Source organism: Phragmites australis, chromosome 3 (genome assembly GCF_958298935.1).
Source record: "Phragmites australis chromosome 3, lpPhrAust1.1, whole genome shotgun sequence".
In the NCBI taxonomy this organism is placed as follows: Eukaryota; Viridiplantae; Streptophyta; class Magnoliopsida; order Poales; family Poaceae; genus Phragmites; species Phragmites australis.
The window spans coordinates 48266546-48288560 of NC_084923.1; the positions used below are offsets into that span (position 1 = coordinate 48266546).

The 22015-nt window shown below is 40.0% G+C and overlaps 2 protein-coding genes across 5 annotated transcripts; one reads left to right on the forward strand and one right to left on the reverse strand.

Moving 5' to 3' along the window:
- Window positions 1-144: 144 nt before the first annotated feature.
- On the reverse strand, window positions 145-13225 carry LOC133913623 (probable DNA gyrase subunit A, chloroplastic/mitochondrial). 2 transcript variants are annotated; one of them, XM_062356822.1, is made up of 27 exons: window positions 12636-13225; window positions 11466-11535; window positions 10366-10431; window positions 9789-9890; window positions 9434-9478; window positions 9227-9325; window positions 9038-9124; window positions 8493-8563; window positions 8296-8404; window positions 8099-8161; window positions 7870-7935; window positions 7638-7726; window positions 6467-6515; window positions 5684-5770; window positions 5523-5616; window positions 4855-4925; window positions 4665-4754; window positions 3730-3855; window positions 3456-3613; window positions 3094-3175; window positions 2850-3014; window positions 2647-2748; window positions 1814-1938; window positions 1302-1422; window positions 990-1044; window positions 787-886; window positions 145-605 (listed from the first exon to the last, which is right to left on the reverse strand). In XM_062356822.1, exons 1-27 carry the CDS (start codon window positions 13040-13042, stop codon window positions 512-514), a joined length of 2793 nt encoding a protein of 930 aa, XP_062212806.1. In that variant the 5' UTR covers window positions 13043-13225; the 3' UTR covers window positions 145-511. The 2 variants fall into 2 exon arrangements, with proteins under 2 accessions (XP_062212806.1, XP_062212805.1); XM_062356821.1 differs by having other exon boundaries at window positions 145-608.
- Window positions 13226-18778: 5553 nt separating this feature from the next.
- Window positions 18779-21685, forward strand: LOC133913626 (E3 ubiquitin-protein ligase SIRP1-like). Of its 3 annotated transcripts, none has more exons than XM_062356825.1 (3): window positions 18779-18931; window positions 19434-20724; window positions 20805-21685. In XM_062356825.1, the coding sequence occupies exon 2, from the start codon at window positions 19595-19597 to the stop codon at window positions 20600-20602; it is 1008 nt and encodes a 335-aa protein (XP_062212809.1). In that variant the 5' UTR covers window positions 18779-18931; window positions 19434-19594; the 3' UTR covers window positions 20603-20724; window positions 20805-21685. The 3 variants fall into 3 exon arrangements, with proteins under 3 accessions (XP_062212809.1, XP_062212810.1, XP_062212808.1); XM_062356826.1 differs by having other exon boundaries at window positions 20808-21685; XM_062356824.1 differs by having other exon boundaries at window positions 20825-21685.
- Window positions 21686-22015: the final 330 nt, after the last annotated feature.

Below are 22015 nucleotides of genomic sequence, written 5' to 3' on the forward strand. Positions count from 1 at the left end.
CAGTGCCTACGACTACTTTTATCTATAAACTCTTGTTTCTTCCAACACCAGGTGCGTGAAATTTTAAACGCGTGAGTCGTGCATTTTTTGCAACGTATAAACTATGCAAATACAATTATGAATAATCGGGTGAATACGTGCAAATTGGGCAGTTCATCGAAAAATATTACCCAACACAGCTTTTGGTGCCGAAAGGCACAACCCAAGAGGAATGGCAGGCACGGACAATTTTTGCAACCCAGCGTGCCATTTTGCATCAGTCACTCAAGGCAAGTACAATACATGTCTTAAGTCTTATCGCGCTATGGGTCTAGACAGGTTAATGGTAGCTAGAGATCTATCCACCAAATCATCTACTAACTATGCCTTGGCGTGTGGAAGTTTGCAGGATTCCTGAGGCATACTGGCCACAGGAAGCCAGTCAAAAATGCATACCCAATGTGCAACTGGCATGCGATTTTACCACCAGGGCTTGAATTCACACGAAACTACTCGCATCTTGGGAGCAAGATTAATCTTCAACGACCTGTTCTGCTGCTGCTGCCGATATCAGTGAAGCTGACTGGATCTTTCCGGCATGTTCCAGCCTCATCAGAATAACTCCCCTGCTGCCACACAAAGGTAGAACAAGGTGAAACAGTTGGGCATCAGAAAAGAGGAAAACATAAAGGTAGATTGCATAAATGGAACCGACTAGCGTTGCTTTTCTACTACATGAAACTGTTGAGGTTTTTGAGACGAATGCAATTGGAAGTTGGGTATTTGACACACTAAAGCCTGACTTACCTTGCCGCACGAGACTGGATGGATATATCTTTAACCTTGATTCTGTTTGCAGTACCACTCTGGCTAACTAAGACAACCTGCTCGTCACTTTCACCCTCATCTGCCATTGAATTCACAGGCAACAGGAAATTATATATTGAAAGTTTGAAACAGAGTGATTAGGCAAAAAAACAAACAATAGAAAAAATGTTCAGAAAAGGTACCAGTGAGTGAAAAACCAGCAAAAAATACAGCAGCTAAGCGACAATCTGGTGGAAGCTGCAAGCCAAAACAGAACACTGTCAAATTGAGCAGGTCAAATAGCATGATGTGAAACACACCTGAAGTTTCTTTGTAGTTTCGATGCATACTATGGTTCTTAAGAATTCAAATGTCCGGCACAGATTTGGTAGGTGTGCATCACCATATTAAGACCCAAATTTAAGCATTCTAAACCAAAAGAACTGATATTTGAATACTTCTGCAGAATATGTAAATGTCTGGCAGAACAGAATTGAGACAGAACTCTACTATACCTTGTAGCCTTGCAAGCCTACTCTATTGAAATTCCCTTGTCGGAATGCATTTAAGGACACACGTTTCCCCAAACCATTTTCAGCTATGAAAAGCAGCCATGGAGGACTCAAATCTCTGACCCTGGAGCAATCATTTATAGTTTAAAGATAAAAGTGGTAAGTACTAGAATACAGGAACTATCCAAACTGAGAAGACAGATAAACCAATGTGCCTGGTAACATGATGGTTCTTAAAATGTTTAGCTGATGTTGAATTGGGGACCAACCTAAAGTTAAATGGCCAGTAAACCAATTCCAAGGGTGGCAAAAGGCTGGTTTTGGGAAGGTTGGGTATGAATGATAAGTTGTCTGAGCATGATGCAGAGCTTATACTTAAGCTGTATATATATCATCATCAAATTCAATTTAAAAAATGATCCGACCCTTTTCACATTTTATAAAGCTATTTTTTTCCAAACCCATATTTGGTGTTGCCAATTACTAGACAGTTTCCCAAACTGTAGATGAAATACCTGCTGTTATATCTTTCAGGCATTTTGTGCATTGTTGCTGGAATTATATCCATGGCTGCCATCTTATCATCTTCTCTTAGCTTCATTGCAACAACACCCCTTGTTTTCCTTCCAAGGGCACGAAGCTGGGTGAAACAGAGCAAACATAGAATAAGGAATTGTCTGTAATAGTGTAACCCAAAAATGGCAGGCACATCCGCACATGTGAACAGGCAAACATATTGGAATGAGAATAAATAGAAAATTTACTGAACCTCCAAACATAAATGCAATTTTCCTATCAAAATCATTTGCGAAATGGAAACAAAAAGTGTAATTTTGTGATAGTTTACCGGAAAGAAGTGGAGTTTTGTGATATTTACTCAAGCATTTATTCCCAAGAGCTACACTTTGATAAAATATCTGCTAGAGCTATATAACACAAGAAATGGTATAAAATGTTTGGGAATTTTTCATGTTGATTTGATTTGGTGCTCAAACAAATATGGTTTTCACGATTGCATTATCACAAGGTACGCAATAGATATGTCCTCTTCTCCTCTTATGAGTTACGATGAGTATCAGGAATCTACCAACAATATTTCTGCAATCAGATATTTCCAAACAGTTGTTTTCAACTAGATATGTCCTTATTACAAGCACCACCAATCTACCAACCAAAAATGTGGCTCTGAATAAAAATCCCTAAGATGATTTTTAACAAACATAATTTCGTACCATACTAAAAACGGTAAAACAAGTCAGGAAACTGGATCACTTGCAGGAGTTCCCATTGGATCGAGCACACAAAGCCACCAATACAATGTACACCAATATACGTGTTTGTAGCCTACCTTGTTGCATGAGTTGACTATAACCATCCCCATTTGTGAAGCAAAAGCAACCAAGTCATCATTCCCACAATGACGGACCCACTTGAGCTCATCACCAGGAACCTAAAATTTTAGAACAGTAGAGGGATAAAGATATATCGCATTTTAACATTAACCCAAAATTATGTTATGTGGAAGAGGCGCCAACACATGAGACAGTATACCAGCTGTATTGATATGATCCCAGTAGACCTGATTGTTGAAAAAGCATTAAGAGGAACTTTCTTGATATAGCCATTAATGGTGAGCATCACTAGATATTGGTCTTCACCAAATTCACTCACAGGAATGATGGAGGTTATCCGCTCGCCATCGGACAAAGATAGCAGCTAAACAGGAACAAACTAGCAAAAGTCAGCACATCACCTGCTAAGTTTATTTAGTCCAAATTAAAATTTATAACTGTACCTGTACCAACGGAGTCCCAGCAGCGATTCTCGTGCATTCCGGTATCTTATAAGCACGTGCTGAGTATACTATTCCCTTGTCACTGAAAGCAAACACCATTATAGTTACATGAGAGAACAAAACTATGAATATAACTTCACTACAAGTACAGGAAATCCAAGTGAACTGCTTCAAATGTAACAAATATATTCCAGGAGCATAACTTATAGGTTCAAGATGCTTTCTAATTGACAAATTGATGTAGCTTATGTAGGGTGAACTTATCTCAATAAAATGGATCTAATCAAAGAATCCTTAACAGCAAAGAGCTCCCTAAAATGTTAAAAGATTTACTCATTAAGAATGTCTCCTGATTCACATACCTGAAGTAAAGAACATGATCATGCGTCTGGCAGACAATGAAATCAGACATGCTGTCATTCATTCGCATCTTTCCCACAGATTTTCCGATTGTTCCTCGATGTTGTAAATTGAATGTGTTGGGGTTCATCCGCTTAACATAGCCTTTCTCACTAAGGATCTTCAGGTTAAAAATGTTGTGTCATGTGAAGAGAGGCACAAAAACAAAAAGAAAATGGAGTAAGCATAAAACTAACTTGGATAATAAGAATGTAAGAATAGAAAAATGTTACTCACCAAAAGCACTTCCTCGTTCGGAATAATATCAATATCATCAACTTCACTGCTTATTGAATCTTCTATGAAAGAACGCCGCGGTGTAGCAAATTTGTTTTTCAATTCAGCTGCTTCTTCTTGTATAAGCTAAAATATCAGAAGGATGAGTTAATAACTGGCAGTGCAATAAAACAATGAACACGGATAGCAAGTCAGGGTGAAGAAAAGTTCGCTAACAATACATATACACAAAAGGGCTAGAGAACATTTTTTTTTATCAAACGAGTGTAAGAGTTAAAGCACATAATAAGAAAAGCAGTGAAGATATTGTCGGCCGTAAAGTGCGTTGAATGCGCTCCAACTATACTCAATCGTTAAAAAGTAAACTGTACATCCTAGATAGCAGCAAACATGTAGGTTCCTTACCAATTATTTTCTATATAAAACCACTGCAATGATATCAAGCGAAGAAGAACCATAACATGGATTGCACATAATAGTATCCATAACATTGATCACACTATCAGGAAAAAATGATGAACGATGGGATCTAAGTCAAATAGTTCCCAAACCTTAGAGCAATGAACGCCCATGGAAGAAGGTTAAAGTTTCAACAAATTTTGCCAGGACGAACATGGTTAGCCCCTTTATCCAGGGATTGGGAGGCCTTGGGGGCCATGGGCAACTGTTTGAGATAATGGGAAAACAGCCAATTTTATGACCATGTATCATGGTCTGTCATGTTATAGCAATTCTTTACCGACATTGCACAGAAACTATAGACCCATGTTAATCATTTCCAATTCTCTAATTCTTAAGGAGTTCATACAGTTAAGAGGATAACATGGTATATAAACAGTAGCATAAATAGGTACCACATGAATTGTGAACATACAGAAGATAAACCTGCATACAGAATGAGCTGAAATCTTTGTAAAGAGACAGAAGTGTTGAACCTGAAAGATAAGCTTCTTGCTTGACAGAAGCTCATTTAACTTAGAAATCTCCTCTGACAAAGTTTTAGCTTCATCAACATACTTTTTCCGCTGCAAAAAGCAGAGGTCCGTTCAGCTCCTATAGGTAGGAGAAATAGGAAACATGTTTGATCGAGTAATTGTTAAGATAACAAAATCCAAGCTCAGAAACCTCAAGGGAAGTAAGTTTCCTAAGTGTGATGTCCAACAGAGCTTCAGCTTGCTTCTCCGATAGATCAAATTCTGCACGTGTAATTTAAGGTAAGATATATGAACCTAGTTTGTTGTAATATCTTATAATCCATCTGTTATCAAGCTTAAGATACAACGAAAAATGCAGTGGAGCTCAGCACACAAAACAAGATGAATAGAAAGAGGGAGGATTATGAAGGAGAGAGGGAGGATTGTGGAGGGAGAGAGTGGTTGACAGGTGGGACTGGAAAAGGAGAAATAGATACAAAAGGTGGCAAGTGGGCCAGTTGTTAGATACAATTCATTGCAACTGCACAGCTTTATATTGTGCATAGTGAACTAGCGGTAGGAAATTATAGCTTCACAATTTGTATCATGGAATATCGAGGATTCAAGATTCTTTAAGCTGTGTGGCTTCATTTGAGCGGCAAGTTCAAGATAACAAGTAACATAGCACCAAGTCACTCACATACTCAAGCAAATGATTTACGCTGAGCTGTAGCAGAAGTGTAGAACTAGGGTAAGAAACATAAAAGATTAAGGTGGCGCACATTACAACAATGGACAACTTCTACATTCACTCCATGGAGAAATCAGCATCGTAACTAGGTCAGAAAAACTTGTCAAAATAGAACTGAAAGATCTCACCCTTGACTAAAGCTTCTGTTGCCGCAGCATGATTTGATGTTTCCCTTATTATTTGAATCACAGCATCTAAATTGTCAAGACCAACAACAATGCCCTGCAAGAAGAAGTAAATTAACCATTGACCTTTCAATATCCGAAGCTAACCTCTTAAATCATTTTACCTCCACAATGTGTTTTCTTTCTAGAGCTTGTGAAAGCTTAAATCTTGCACGCCTTTCAATAACAGAACATCGGAAGTCAAGGAAAGCCTGAAACAGTATCAAGTTTAAATGGGCAATTAGTCCTGAAGTTCATAAAGAGGCAATATCGTTTATACTAGTAATCACAGACAGTTGTATACAGGAAATGTAAATAAGGATAATAAAATGTTTAATGCACATATAAGAGGAAAGGGCTATGATGTTTGAGTGTGCAGGTGACAATCTCAATAAACTACCAGAAGTGCACTCTTGTTTGAAACATGAAACTACTAATCGATGTAGGCTCATGTATTGCGCTTGCGCACAGCTTGATTCCATTAGTTCTTATGGCCCTTACTATTTGAAATACTGGTGATAAACACACATCCCCTGAATACTCCACTTGAATGCCCGGTATCTAATAACATTGAAGAAGGGCTAATCTTAGACTATGCCCTCCACAACTACATTCAAACCAAGTGGCATAAACCACCTATTGATCGATGCTAAGTCAATGGATCGATGCTAAGTTGCTGCATCTGGATTTTTCTATCAAAAACGAAGTCTTGGAAATCATGTTTGTGATATTGACCGACACTAGATTAGTTTGAAGAATTTTAAATTTTATATCATTCAATTAGTTTAAAAACAAGCCTCATGTTAGATAAACACATTAGCACTTCTAATAACATGTAAAGGAATCAACATATATACTTTTGTGCAATATTTTTTTTTAAATGAAGAAATATTTCACGTTAACAGCACCTGAAGAATTTCCTTCAGTCCCATCAATTTTGGCTGCCCATCAAGTATCCTGAACAAGTCAAGAAAAATAAAACAAACATAAGAACTGAATCACAACGTTATTTCTGCCCTAAGATGCAATGGTGGCAATATAGAAGTTAGTATAACCACTTCAATAAAAAGATTATGAAGACATCAAAGATGCAGACCAATATCTAAGATAATTTACAAGGGACATCAGATTGTCAGCATGTAGGGATGCATACATGCTTGATATGAGACCATTAATGACTGCTGTTCTGCTTACGTAAATAGCAAGGCTCATGTTTCCGAGTCCTTTCAATGACAGATACTAAGAAGTTCAAAAGCATGTGTTTTCTATAGCTTGTAGTGGTAATTATCTTGCAGCGGTTTTACTGTCATCTTTGACAAATATAATTGGATCAGGTGAAATCTCCACGTGATTGCTACGATTTCTTTTGCTCTTTGAGCAAACAATTTTTGTGAGAAATAAGTTGTTATTGTTTGCATATCAATCATATATATATTTTTTCTGGAGATGTATTTTATGTTCAATTCTACATTCAGTAATTGCAAGTGTATTAAAAGAACCCATGGTTCTAAGTTCTTAATTCATGGGGCAGACGGTTCTTGATGCCAAAATGGCTACAACAGCTTCCGCACCCAATTCTACATTCAAATTTTTACATCTTAGTAATTGCAGTTCTAAGATTTGAAGTAGCGTTATTTGATTCATAAGGGTTGTGGTACTGTTAGTGCTAGATATGACAAATTGAAAGCATTAAAACATTTTCTAGCTTCCCCATCTACAGAACTTCAAGATTTTATTTTGTTCAGAAAGCATCATTTGGAATGGTATTAAATTTACAAGCTATAGCTGGTCCCTCTTTACCTAATATTACAAGCATTCAACATAAGGATGGTAACTCTACTTCCAAACTCAAAAAGCAACGAAAGAAAATGGAGAATGGATTTATACAATGATTCGAGGAGAACTACAGTATTTAAGTTCACCACAATGGCGTTTTGGTGATGAAAAGAACACCACCAAGAAAATGAAAATAACAAATTGCAAGCAACATATGAATAAGTTGTTTCCAAATTTGCGATAGAACACAGGACCACATGTAATTAAGTTACTGAATTATATAAATGGCTGCAGCGTACTTACGCGACCATGTTGCAGCTAAAACTAGACTGCAGAGCTGTATGACGGTACAGGTTGTTCAGGACAATGGCAGGATCTGCACTTCTTTTCAGCTGGAGCAGTGTACAAGAGAAAAAAGTGGATTCCGCGTCAATAACAAAGCATTAATATCCTTGAACTCAAGATAGTTCAGCCTTGTACTCTAAAGACATGAGCTCAAAACATAGAGGATAAAATGAAAGATGGCAGCACAAACCTCAATTACTACACGCATTCCAGAGCGATCACTTTCATCCCGAATGTCACTTATGCCTTCTAATACCTGCACGTAAGAAACATGCAAAAGTAGGAATTGTTGATGCTGCCATCATGGTACCAGCAATAATAGGATTCCCTGCTTGGCCTAGCTAGATCTTAAACTTATCACTATAATAAGCTTAAGTTAAGACCAACCAGACAATTAATTCTGTCCCAAATGAAATTACCTTGTCTTCAACAAGCTCAGCTATCCTTTCCACAAGAGTGGCTTTGTTTGTTTGGTATGGAATCTGCACACCAGTATATAAATTAGAAAAATGCATGCTCACCTTTGACTAGGCAGGCATAAAAATCTGTCGAAAGAAGAAGCTAAAGTAGAGATGTCGGAGACGTTGCTCCAAGAATAAGAACGTGCGATCGGGACCTCTTTAATTATAATAGCAGTGCGCTTGCTTTTCTCATCAATTGTTTCTATGTCAGTCTTGCCTCTCACAACGACTCGGCCACGTCCAGATTTATATGCTTCCAAAATACTATTTAGGAAGGGGAATGCCAAACAAAGAGTTAGTGCAGAAGTAGAAGAGAATAATAAATAAGACCCAAGAAAAAAGAATTAAGTACCCTTGATTTCCTAGGATTAACCCTCCGGTAGGGAAGTCAGGACCAGGCATGCATTCTAGTAGTTCTTGGAGCTTGCATATGAAAGAAACAGAACACAAAAAATGCAATCAAAACTATGAGATATCCACAGATGCGGAAGAGAAGAAAAGAATTTATAGTGGCAATGCTTAATTTATCTCTGTAAAACTAATACAACCAGAACAGCTCGATTGTAAGTGCTAACCATATGCCATATGGCCTAATCATAAAGATACTTGACAGTCATCTAGAACGAACGAACTACACCCAGAGATTGTTCTGCTAATACTGCTTAACAGTTAACAATATAAGACTGCGAGGCAAGAAATTGCAAATGATATATTCTAATCATGCTAAGCAATAGTTTGCTCTTGTTCCTCTGTTCATATAAGGATTCATTCATTCATAATTCTATCAGTGAAAGTCGTATATCAGCTGAGTGCTTAGACATTTAGACACTCATGCAAACAAAGGCTGATGCTATTAAAAATAAAGAACAAAAATGGAGCAAATAATGCATTGCTTACTGTAGCTTCAGGGTTTTCAATTATAACAGAGAGTGCGTCAACAAGTTCCCCCAGATTATGAGGAGGAATGTTTGTTGCCATTCCAACCTGAAACAATTAAAACATTAGAGAGAATCACTTCAGGGCATTTTTCGCATAAAGAAATACCCAACTTAGAAATTTTTGTGTAAAGTAAAGAAGAACTCGTACCGCGATCCCTGAAGAGCCATTCAACAATAAAGATGGAACACGAGCTGGCAGCAGAGACGGTTCTTTCTGTGAATTATCAAAGTTTGGGACGAAGTCAACCTGTCAAATAACAAACAATAGCATGAAATGGATGGGAAAAGGGAACAACCGTGCCCAACAATCACACACAGAGAGAAAGACATCAAAGAAGTGAGTGAAAAGATGTACCGTATTCAGCTCCAGATCAGTCAAGAACATGGCTTCTGTTAATGACTGCAAAAGAATAAGAATGTCATTCAACAGTAAAGCTTTTGTAATAGGCACTATAGAAATGATTTTGAGATAGCAAGGTACATTTGTTTGAGGTGTCTAACTAGCTATAATGCTTAATAAGAAGAATTTGTAGTGCTTATTCCCGTCCGGAAAAGAAAAATTGTAGTTCTTAGGGTATCTAGACATTCTGTAAGGATGAATGAAGAATAAAATAAACAAACTTAGCAGTTACCTAATTAAGTTGTAACAAAATTATTTCGGAAGTCATTGCAGTTAACAAAATTCAAATGAATTAATGAACCAAACCTACATCCAAGCGGCACTCTGTATATCGCATTGCAGCAGGAGGATCCGCATCTATTGAGCCAAAGTTTCCATGTCCTTGAACAAGTGGGTACCTCATTGAAAAATCCTGCAAGATAGCATAACAGAAAAAAGAACTTTGCAGCTTACCAAAAAAAAAAAGGTCTCCAAATCAGACATATGTGATATAACTTGAATTGGCTGTGGGGTGAAAGTGTGAAAACCCAAGTAGGAACTCACTACAATAATCTGGAATGGAGCTGAGCTCCAACAAACGTTATGGAAAGTTAGGATATAAAATAGTAAACCATGGTCTGCCCCAACAATAGTGATTAACAAAAATACAATGGTTATATTTTAGTAGAATTTGCGACAGGTAAGTATCTATCTAACATGAAGTAAAATGTTACTGTTCTTTTTCATATCAACTCATAGGGTGAGCATAAGCATCCGAAGAACCTTGATGGAACGAGATGACTGCAGTATACTATTTTTTATTCAGTTTAGACCTTACTAGCTGCCGCACATGTAACCAGAGAAGGATGTACTGACTTATTAACAGAATAATTTCCACAGTATTTTACCTGAGCCATTCTCACCAAGCTTTCATATACGGCCGAATCTCCATGTGGATGAAACTTACCTAGTACCTGCAAGAATTAGGAAAAATCAACAACGATATACCAAACAGGTAGAAGGGTATCATGCAAAGCCACAGTGTTATTCAACAAGGTACAGACAGATACACGTATACATCTCCAGAGTATTGAAAGCTAACCAAAAGTTGTACTATGCTTTAATTTATTGGGAGCAAAAAAGGCAATGCTGCCCTAACATTATCTGACCACAATGTCATTTTTGGTGCTAATTTGATTTATATCCTGCATGTGCCAAATAAAATCATGTCAACTGGGCCCCCGTCATAGTTGATCCATGCAAAAATGCAGAGGAATTCCATAAAGCCGAAATTAAGATACAGATGCAAGTTCCATCACATCACGAGTTAACAACATCACTACTTCCTTCTGCAAACACCATCTAATATCACTAGGTGAAGGCTTTCAAATTGTAGCATGTAACTGCATCACTGTCATCACTAAATATCACTGGACTAGGCAGGTGGCCAGCCATCATCCAACCAAATCTTGGCTATAACTGAGACATCAAAGAATCAAAGTCCATTTAAGCCAACTCTACTGAGGCAGCATGCACACCAACAGTTTACCCAACTCACGAGATCTAATTCTGAAATTTTCGGGCCTTTTTTGGGAATTAAGGCAAACTACTAAGTTCACAGCTTTTCATTAGCTAAGATATTGGAATCTGGAAATAGCATCCCTTTATATCACAACTATCTTCTTCATGGAGGATTGCCACTTTGCCAGCTCAAGATAACATGCATATGAACATCAAGAATCACAAAATCGACAATTCATATTAAGAGGTCGATAAACTTAAATAATGTGCCTCTTTTTCCATTTGAGTCGATAACTACATCCACCCCGGATGAGCGTGCGCACAGACCAATCCTTGTTCACACATCAGCGAATTTCTAACTAATGCTCAGTGAAGGTGTAGAGATAAGCATATTTTTCATAACTAACAGTATAATGCAGCGAAAAAACACATTATAAGATTTGAATCTCCCACAATTAGCAATGAATACAAGTTCCTGCTTGCATACCTCACCAACAACTCTGGCACATTTTCTGAATGGCCTACGAGACGCAAGACCCATCTCATGCATGGCATAGCTGCAGACAGATTTCAAAATATCACCCAAATGGGGCAGAGCAGGGTCAATAAAGGACTAGAAGGAAACTAATCAGTAAAATGTAGGAGTAGTAAGGCACTGGTCAGTCTTATGAATAGTTGAGGTGCATGTGCCTCCAAAATTTCTTCACAGTAGGAAGTTTCATGACAATAAGCTCTTGAGATACTAATCGGAGGAAGAGATTCAGATGTTAAATAAACATGAAACTGTTTCAAATGAGGGTTAGATCCAGAAAAAAATTCAGGGCATAACAGCTACTATATGTTGCGTTGAGAAGGGCGGCGTAAGTAAGGCTTTCCAGACATACATCATACAAAGTAGTTATTTGCCAAACTGATAAAGCCATAACAATTATATGTTTTGGACAACAGTAACTTTGTAAGATTTTAACAGGAAACATTCGATCCCGTGGAATTCCCACATTCCAAAAAAGGCCTAGACAAGCTAATATCACCACACTGGCCAGAAAGGCATCTCTTACAATGAGGTGATCACATTCCAAAAAAGGCCTAGACAAACTAATATCACCACACTGGCCAGAAAGGCATCTCTTAGAATGAGGTGAATACAAAATCCATCTCTTACAACAATTAAGATCTTTCATAGCAATCCAACAAGAAATCATTGTGAATTAAACACAGACATATCTAGATGCACTTCACAGCTATAGCATGAGCTGTAACTTTAATGTATTTTGTTCAACAATTTGTGGACACTATTTGGCGTCCTATTCCACCCCAAGTTTGTTGTTGAGTTTTGCATTCTTCAAGCAAACACAAGTACACAACAGCATTTAAGCAGGATGTACAACTCAACAACTTATCTGCCACATGCAATTCCTACTTAGCTTTGACATCCTCTAACATGTGGCAAAAGCAAAACGCAACTGTTCAGAAAACTTAGCCCAAACCAAACTATAAGAACGTGCATGTAAACGTGATGTTAACACAAAATTGTTAAAACGAGGGCGACTTTCTAAACCCATATCAGCTTCGACCAAGCTTCAAAAGAAATAGGAACACAGCGAACTAGCTTCTGAACAATTTGGGCAAACGGGGAGAGGAGAAGACGATAGCTCACAGTATCCTGCGGTGCACTGGCTTGAGACCGTCGCGGACGTCGGGGAGCGCGCGGCCGAGCAGCACGGACATGGCGTACGCCATGTACGCCTCCGTAGCCTCCTTGTGCAGCTCCACGGGCACCACCCGCTCCTTGACCGCCACTCCCCCTCCGTCCCCCTCCCCGCCCCCGGTCCCGCCGGCCGACGCCGCGCGCCCATCGTCGTCGCGGTCGCGGCGGCGCGCGCGGAGAGGCCGCACGGACCTCGAGGAGGACGAGTACCTGAGGGACGAGGCGGAGAGGAAGTGGAGAGCGGCCGCGGGGGCAGCGGCAGCGCGGCGGCGGGAGGTGGCGCCGAGGATGGAAGCGGAGGGCCCGAGGAGGAGGAGGCGCGGGAGCGGGAGACGGAGCGCGGCGGAGAGGGCCATCGCTGGACGACGCGGCGGCGGCGGCGGCGGCGGCGGAAGCTACTGCGACATGGGGGGTGGGTGGGGGAATGGAGGAGATGGATACGGAGGTGGGGGTGCGGGTGCGGGTTTTGTGAGGGTTTTGGTTTTGGATGGGGGGGACTCGGGGAGGGAGAGAGCTCGAGCCGGATGGAGACGGAAAAGTTTCGGGAAGGGACAGGGAGGCGGAGGACACGGCACGGGGATAGAGGCACGCGGCGGGGGTGGGTGACGGACGTGGATGTGTGATCGAATCATCGGACGGCTGACGCTGCTGCCCCGGCTGCCCCGCAGAGGCCGCCTGGGTCGCCGTGCAGTCGAGTTTTTATAATTTTACATTTTTAAACATAAATAATTAAATAAATATATAAAAGATTTATAGAAATAAAAATATACCGCGTCTTAAATCTTTACCGTCTCGTAAGAAGACGGTAAATAGCCGTCATTGTGGCAGCATTTGGATGTACCCTTACAACCCCTCAAGTAAATATGTGAACAGTAACCATATGCAGGGTACTTAACATAAATAATATGTGGCTCCAATTTCTCTCTTATCTTCTATATTCAAAATAATATCTTTTGCTACTTCAAAAATTCTAAAAAAAATTGTATGTGATTATAATACATGTGTAGCCTATTTTAATTAGATTTACTCAAAAATTTGTGTAGAATTTAATCTAAAATTCTTAAAAAATTATTATTTTTATAACTTATAATAATTATTAGTGTCTCAAATAAATTTCTAAAAATTTAGAAAAATTCACTAATATTTTTCTTATGTGATAAACTTATTTTTAAAATTATTTCTAACTTAAAGTTATATGATGAAAAAATGAATTCTATTATAGTACGAAGTGCACCTTTAGTTCGTTCCTAGTCAAACACGAGAAATTGCTCAAAAAACTGTCGAACAAATGTTGTTCTTGCAGACACTATCAAATAAGCTCACACAGTTACACGGTTAGATTTTATAATTAAATGTATTAATTATATGCAGGTCCTATTTGGAATGTATCACTACAAGATCTCCAAATTCTTTCGAGTCTTTTTCATGAATGGCCGGTGGTTATTGTCCTTCTTTAGAAATTTTCTTAAATATTCAAGGATTTTCTAATCTATTTGGATAATTCCCGAATGTTATTTAGTAAATGGCTGACGGTGAGCTGTTGTTGAAAATTATTGCCTACTTAAAATAGTTGAGTCTTAAAAAAGTTGCCTACTTGCCCTACAAATTTTCTTATTGAGAAAAATGCGCTTTACAAACGTCCGAAATTGGGATGTTTTACGAAAGTCAGAAATAGTTAGCGATCTCACAAATATATTATAGTACCACGACGCCTTTTTTAAATAAGTTCTCTGGTTTACCGAGTACCGGTGCATCTCATAAGAACTTTACACGCGTCGAGAGGCACTGTCTATAGAGAATCAAAAGTCTAACAACGTGGATTTACTACTCGAGTCCCCAGGTCATCCACGTCTGTAAATAATTTTAATCCAGGATCAAAAGTGCAAAACACAAGTATTTTTTGGGCCTTACGGCCATCGGTACCCCGCAAACCTAATCGCAACGAGTCATAAGTGAACTAGAGTTTTTTTTAATAAAAATATAAATATTAGATAAGTAATATCAAACATAAATTTAAGATACAAAGACATGAATATGTTATGAAAGTATTGTAGAGTGAATAGGTTATGGAAGTATTGTCGAGTGAATATACCGGAAGTGATACTATAGTTTGATTTTATATAAGATTTAAAAAGAATACATTATCTACTAATTTCTCTCTAATTTTTTTATTTATTTTTATTAATAAAATAGATCTGACATTCATAGTTGTAATTGGTAATGAACCAAAAAGACTTAACCAAATAACAACTACAAAAGTTAGTAATTATTTAAATTTTAGTTATTTTTATTAAAGGAAGAAGAGATGAGACTGACCAACTTATATTATCTCCTACTTAAAAAAACATTAAGACGTGTTCTTTCACTAGAATATTTCTCTATCCTGCAAAAAAGATCCCTGCGCCCCGATTTTCCTCCATGCTTTGCCCCCCGATCGGTCGATCGCCCGTCTCATTTACGTTTGTCCGTTCGATCCCACAGCCATCCCTACTCGCCTCCCTCCCTCCCTCGCCTACGCTGCTCCCCTCTCGCCTCCCTCGATCCCTGTAGCTCCTCGATCACCGCCTCCCTTCTCGCAACGCTCTTTGATTTTTACTCCTTCCTCCTCCGCGTCCCCCTCACCTCGCTCCCCATCCCGCCCGCCTGTTCACCCTAACCGCGATGTCAGCCCCCCTCTCCTTCCTCCTCCGCGCCCCCTCACCACCCACATCCTCCCTTGCAATGCGCACCAACGATAGGTTGCTCCGCTGAGGAAGGTGGAGAAGTGGGGAGGCCGACGCCCGTTATCGTGTGCCCCGCGTCATATGTGTCGCGCCACCACCGCGAAGACGAGGATGGCGACCGAGGAGACGAGAAGGGCGTCCAATACTGCCACTGCAACTGCCACCGCTAGGGAGGCATTGGAGTCGGTACCGGTCGCAGGGTCGACGTGGGTGAGGGTGTGGAGCTAGCTGATTCGCCCGACCACATCGTCGAGCCATCTAAACCCAAACCCGTCCTAACTTCGGCGCGCCAACGAAACGCCCTAACGACGCGATGGCCAATGGTGCCAGCATCAGCGGTGGGCACGAGAGCGGGGGCGAGTCGGTGGTGATCGATTATGGCCAGCGCCGCATAGCCTGCGGCTACTGTCGATCCACTAGCTACACGAGCATCTCCCATGGTACCATTTCGGAAATACCGTTTGATGAAACTAATTCGCTCTGGTTCGACGTGGATTGGATCTTGTTGCGCGCAAAACCGCTTGGTTGTTTTAGAATCTTGGGTTGACGTGTGATGTGTAGGATGCCTGGCTTCGGATCACCGTATAATTTAAGGATTGTTGCGTAGATATTGCCGCACAATGCCACAGCACGATAGTTTGGCAGTTAGGGTTACATAGAATCGTTGTTGTTTCAGTTTATGCTTGTAGGGAAATGACTTCTGGTTGCCAGCTGCGGGGTGTGCAGATAGCCTATGAAACTGTGAATGGTCACTTTTGTAACTCAGATATACTACTGATTGTTATTTTGTGAGTGCATGAATGCTTTAAACGCCTCATTTTGCTCTTAGCTTGTAATACTCACAGCAACCATTCAGTTTTACCTTTCTAAAATGAAATGGAAAATAGGCCATTAGCATTATTGTTAACTCTTAATGGAAGGATAAATGTGGACGATATCATATATGTTGACATTGTTGTTATAGAGTATAATCAATTTTATGTAATTAGTCAGTCTTATAATAGAAAGAGATGTAGACAAATACGAATTGCTTTGACATTTACTTTAAATGCATCATTTTATTTTTCTTCCTTGGTTACCTTTCTTCTCTTCTTATTCTAACTGTCATCGGTATATTTGTGTATAGAAGGTTTTATCACATCATTTAATGTGCTATCTTCTGTCCTAATGATCTTGCAGGTCTATGGGCTAACAATTTGAAAGCTGATGACTATCAAGATGCAAAAAGAAAAATATTTAGTTCAAAATTTTAATTTTTATATGTAACTTGGAACCATACCTTCTTTATCCCGCTTCCAGTAAAATCAGATAATACATGGATTTGGATAATTGAGGTTTGCTGCTTCTTCTATATGTACGCATGGTTCAGGGTTATAATGGTTATAATATGAAATATCCTATATGGTTCATATATTTGAAATCTTATTTGGCACCAAATAATACATGTATAATTGGTAAAAATGTTCTGAAATTAATTCGCTATAAGCATCTAGAAATATAATTGGTGATATAGTTACACAGTCATCTGTTTCTTGCGTTACAACGTATGAAGTAAATGAGGTAATGTAGTGTGACCAAAAGCTTATGTACCTCAAAATAAGACTGAGACACATGTCCTTGCCTTGTTTCCTGTCATAAGTCATAATGTAGAGTGTTCTTAGGGTAAGTTGTGGTTGTTGTGTTACTCTGCAGATTTTAGTTGGTTATAGCCAAATGTTAGTTATATGAAAATTTACTATTTTGTAGACTGTATGAGCTAATTTCGTTGATCCCACATTTTAAAAAGTGGGGAAGTTGATATCTTTCACGATTTTGAGGACAAGATTTTGCATTTTTGCACAGTTCTAAATGTTGATGAGATGAGGTATTTACTGGTTGAAGTGGTCTGTGCTCCTGTTCGGCACCAATGTTAGTTTTGGTTCGTCACAACTCAAGGTAGTACTCATGGTGGTGGGTTAGCCATATCAGTCCCAAGAACTCCAAATGGCTCAAGAAAAATCTCAGCGGTGAGCTTTTCACTATCTTTTAGTCATGTTTACCAAAGAGAGTTTTTCTTTACTTCAAAGCCAAGCTTACAGCCTGCTGAACTCATGTTTATGCATTTGCATGTGGTCTATCCATCATGATATTCATATCGTTGTTCTATTGAATGTATGCCGATCAAATTAGCAATTCAACGCTATACACTTATTATTCAGTCTGGAATCACATTTTTTAATCTCAATGCTCAAGCTGTGCATGCTGTTCAAATGTGACTCACAGTAAAAGGATTGCATCTCTGATTAGTGTGGTTCATGAACTAATTGGGTCTTCTTTTGGTCTTTTTTTGAGCAACAGACATGGACACGAAAGTTAAAGATGGCAATTAAGAACTTGCTCAGTCTCATGAAGAAGTTCAGAGGTTGACTACGGAGATAAAGATGGCAAATGAAAAGTTGAATGAGCTCAAGCAGACAAGGAGGACCTTGAGAACACTGTTTGCGAGCTGAAGAAGTATGTTGAGAGCCTTACTGAACAAAATGGTTGCGCAAAGACGCAGTCTCTTATACAATTTGTTTGTTGCTTCCATGGGTGCAAAGGCCCGATCTCTGCGTGCCGACGTGCCGATTTGGACGAAATATAATCTGCAGGTTTTTGCTCTTCCTCTTAAACTAAAGCAAAAGCAAAAGGCTATAGTTTTTCAGAATTTCTTTAGAAGTCCTGCCATCCAAAATTTGCCAAATTATCCTTTTTTCTGAAAAATAAATGTCTAAGCATCCCTAAATGCATTTCTCAACTTTTACAATTTCCCCTTTAACCAAAATGTGCTTCTTTAGTCTTTATTCATTTACTTAGTTGTTCATCTTTATTTTCCTTGTAGGTTTGAGTGTTTTCAGCCTCTGCTTAACAATAGCATGCCTCAGCCACTGGAGTTTTAGTCACTGTCTTTCTTTTATTTTGTGTTTTGTTTACGCAATAGTATGTACTAATGTTACAGTAGATCATTCTAATAATGCAGGGTGGAAAGGTCCTTGATGCATTTTTTCCAAATTGTTGAGAATGAAGAAGATGTACTCATAAAATATGGAACTCATGGAGAGTCGGCGTCCATGTACACGAGGAAAGTACTCATCTAAATTTTGCCTCTATCTCACTGGAGATATTCTCTCAGCATGTAGATTGTTTGATGCACTTGTCCATTACTGGCCCGAGCACACACTACGCTACACTGATCACATCGGCTTGTACCAGCTGTTTTTATGAGTGAACAATGCTATCGTATGCAAATTTTTTACTTTCGTTATAATATATGAGTATTTGATTGGATCATCTTTACATGCTTTGATGGTTATCCAGATATTACCTAGTTTAATTTATATATAAGAGGCTCAACTCGCGAATCTGTGACCTTCCGCGTAGTTTCTTCTCTGCACAACTTATCCCTTTTCCCTTCAAACCTGTCACTCAAAACTGCTCCTCGACGCAGGGCGCACAGAGGAATCATGGCAGCCGAATCCCGCACCGGTAGGCTCCAAGGTAATGGTTCCAGCCTCCTCCCTTTCGAATTTCAACTTCGTGGACTTCTATTTCGTCCGATCCTTTATCTTTTCCCCGTTGGCAAGCGGTAGGGTTTAGATGAGGTCGCAGTGCAGATCCTGTGTTCTTGCTTGCTTTGATTTGGCTTTGATGCAAGATTCTGTAGTGTTAGAGTAGTCTTGAGGTAGCAGGCTTGCTCTCGCTTTCTTGGATCCAGCGGCGCGGCCCCCGGTTTCGCAGAAACCGAAAGTACTGGGGTTTGCTTCGTGTGTGTGATTCTTGACTAGGTTTCTTGCTCGCGAATGAAGGCATATGTGCTTTAGTTGCAGATGCCTGTGTAGAAAGTTTCCACGAAATATCCTGCCTTTCTTGCTTGTTCATTGTGGATTACACTTGCAAGCTACTGGTTTGCCTTTCTTTGTTAGATCTATCGGTACCTTACTCTTTGTGTGTGTTTTAAAGTTTTTGATCTATAAGTACAGATGCTCATGGGGGAAATATGTTTCAGGGTGCCAAGGATAGCTTTATCAGGCCACTGAAGGAAGCCATCTTCTTGACTTGGTAGATCTCTTGATAGTTCATGTGTGTAGTATAAGTATTCAAGGGTGAGTTAGGGCTGCAAGATACTATACCGAGGGAAAAGATTAAGTGTTGAAAGTGTTTTGCAAGATGGATGAAGTTCAGGGAGTTAGATATTGGTGCCACAGCTGTGAGGAGGTGATTGATTTTCCTATGCCGGAGATGAAGTGTCCTAATTGTGAGGAAGGATTTGTCGAGGAAATGGACTCTGAAGGCTTCGAACCAGCGATGAACTCGAGGTCGGATCGACTCTCGCTTTTGGCTCCACTGCTGCTTGGGATGTTGGGGGGCTCGTCACGGCGATCAAGACTCAGGAGGGTGATCATGGATGAGGACGACGACGACGACGATTCAGACCATGAGCGTGAGCGTGAAGATTCCAGTAGAAGGCGAAGGAGGAGGGGCACATCGGTGTTTGATAGGCTGCTCCAAACTCTCCGTGATGACATAAGGGGCTTGGATGACATTGACAGTGATACAGAGAGAGACATGGAGGGACAAAGAAGGGAGAGTGAGCGGGAGCGACAGAGGGAGTGGGAGAGGCAGCTGGAGAGTCGGAGGGATAGGGAGAGGGAAAGGGAGAGGCAGAGGGATGGAGGGAGAGAGAGGACAGAGAGCCTTATTCTGATCAACTCTAACAATGAGGCTATTATTCTCCAAGGAACATTTGGACCTGATGACAACCAAGAGGACCCTAGCATCACAAGTTCTGGTGTGTCACTTGGGGATTACTTTCTTGGTTCTGGCTTGGATCTTCTCTTGCAGCGTTTGGCAGAGAGTGACCTCAATCGTTCTGGCACACCACCTGCCAAGAAGGAAGCAGTAGCTGCATTGCCAACCGTGAACATCCAGGAAGTGTTGGGCTGTTCAGTCTGTCTTGAGGATTTTGTAATGGGTAAAGAAGCAAAGGAGATGCCCTGTCAGCATAAGTTCCACTCTCATTGCATCCTTCCATGGCTGGAGCTCCACAGTTCTTGCCCAGTCTGTCGATATCAGTTGCCTACTGAGGAATCGAAAAACCCATGTGAATCAGCAAGAACTGCTGGGTTTGTGAACAGTGACGGGGACAGTGCTGCTGCAAGCAGTAGTGATACATAAAGTACTAACCGTAATGGAGGCAACCATTCTGGTAGTCCTATCTTCTCTGCTTTGAGCGCATTCTCAGATCCATCCTCATCCTCATCTGATGAAAATGCTCCACACTCTTCTGAGAGCTGAAGGTAATTATAGTACTATAACCATATTGATATGAACAATGGTAAGACCGATTCATTTGTTAATGTGCTTGTTGCCTCCTCAGTAGTTTCATCTACATTGCAGACAGCATGGGGCGCTGGGTTGCCATAGGGCGAAGGTGTTTTGAAATGTGATTCCTGAGAGGCTGGCATCTTTATCTTGTGGTTTCTGTACATACCTTTGAATTGCCCCCCCCCCCCCCCCCGGAAGACAAGCTATTCTCTTCGCTTTTCTGAAAACTATGTGGCTTGTAACCTGTTAGTGCTTGTTATGTCTACTTGTCTGAAATAAAAGTTAGCCTCTAGCATGTTTACGGAAGACTTCAACATGCATCAGTGGATCGCCAATTTAGTTGAAATTTTGACCAATGCAAGGGTAATATCCTCCACTAGTTGTTTGGCATATGCAAACAATGACAAGCCTTATGTTTTTACTGTGAGAATCCTCTTACAAGACAGCTGGATAATTTCTGTGAAGGGAAATACCTTTTACCGATCCTCACGCTCCATTACTTTCTGGAGTTGATGGAAAATTGCAGGTATTGCATAATTTGATCCTGAATCTCGCACCTGAGGATAATCTGGTATCTTGTACTTGGGTTTATCTGTTCCTTTTGCTCTGTCATTCTCATTCCTTCATGAAATTTTGAAACAACATGGAAGTGATTTGTCTGTTGCAGCTGGGTCCAAATGTCTTCGTGTTCTATTTTGATCAAAGGAGGTCAAAAGGCAGAACAGCATGTGCCGGTCAGGTGATGTCAAGATAATAGGAACAGCATGTTTTTGAGTTGGAACTACCTCCCCGAGCAAGATCCCCGCTTGCTGCTTATTTTCATGTTGTGATTATGTGTTAATTGTAGGCCGTTCATCTTTATCTTCATCCTGTTGATTGTTCTACTCAGACCTTGGAAGGTTTGAATGCTTGATTAAGTGCAATTTCGAGGCATGGAACTCTGGCTTGAATGTTCTCCTTTGCCAAGATTTGTTAAGGAGGCATACTTGAATACAAGACAATTTGAAAGTTAGCAAAGTTCATGTGTACAATTTACTCTTCCATGATATACTACTGTTCCTGGATGTCTTGTTAGTCTAGGATGCATATTTTAAACCGAACTATGGGAAGATATTCATTTCAGACCAGGGTGGTCTTTTTCAAGTTTTAGTGTTCGAGGAAAAGAGAGTTTCAGATTTCCCTGGTGTCTGCGGAACAAGTGAACATGCCTGCCGCAATATTTTTTAAGTGGCGTGTACTGTTGCAATTATTTCGAAACGATCT

Coding starts and splice junctions, on each gene's coding strand:
- LOC133913623 (XM_062356821.1), bottom strand. CDS start 13,042: ATGGCCCTCTCCGCCGCGCTCCGTCTCCCGCTCCCGCGCCTCCTCCTC. Junction 2,749..2,849: donor GGATCATATCAATACAGCTG/GTATACTGTCTC, acceptor CTAAAATTTTAG/GTTCCTGGTGATGAGCTCAA. Junction 609..786: donor ATCCAGTCTCGTGCGGCAAG/GTAAGTCAGGCT, acceptor TTTGTGTGGCAG/CAGGGGAGTTATTCTGATGA.
- LOC133913626 (XM_062356825.1), top strand. CDS start 19,595: ATGGATGAAGTTCAGGGAGTTAGATATTGGTGCCACAGCTGTGAGGAG.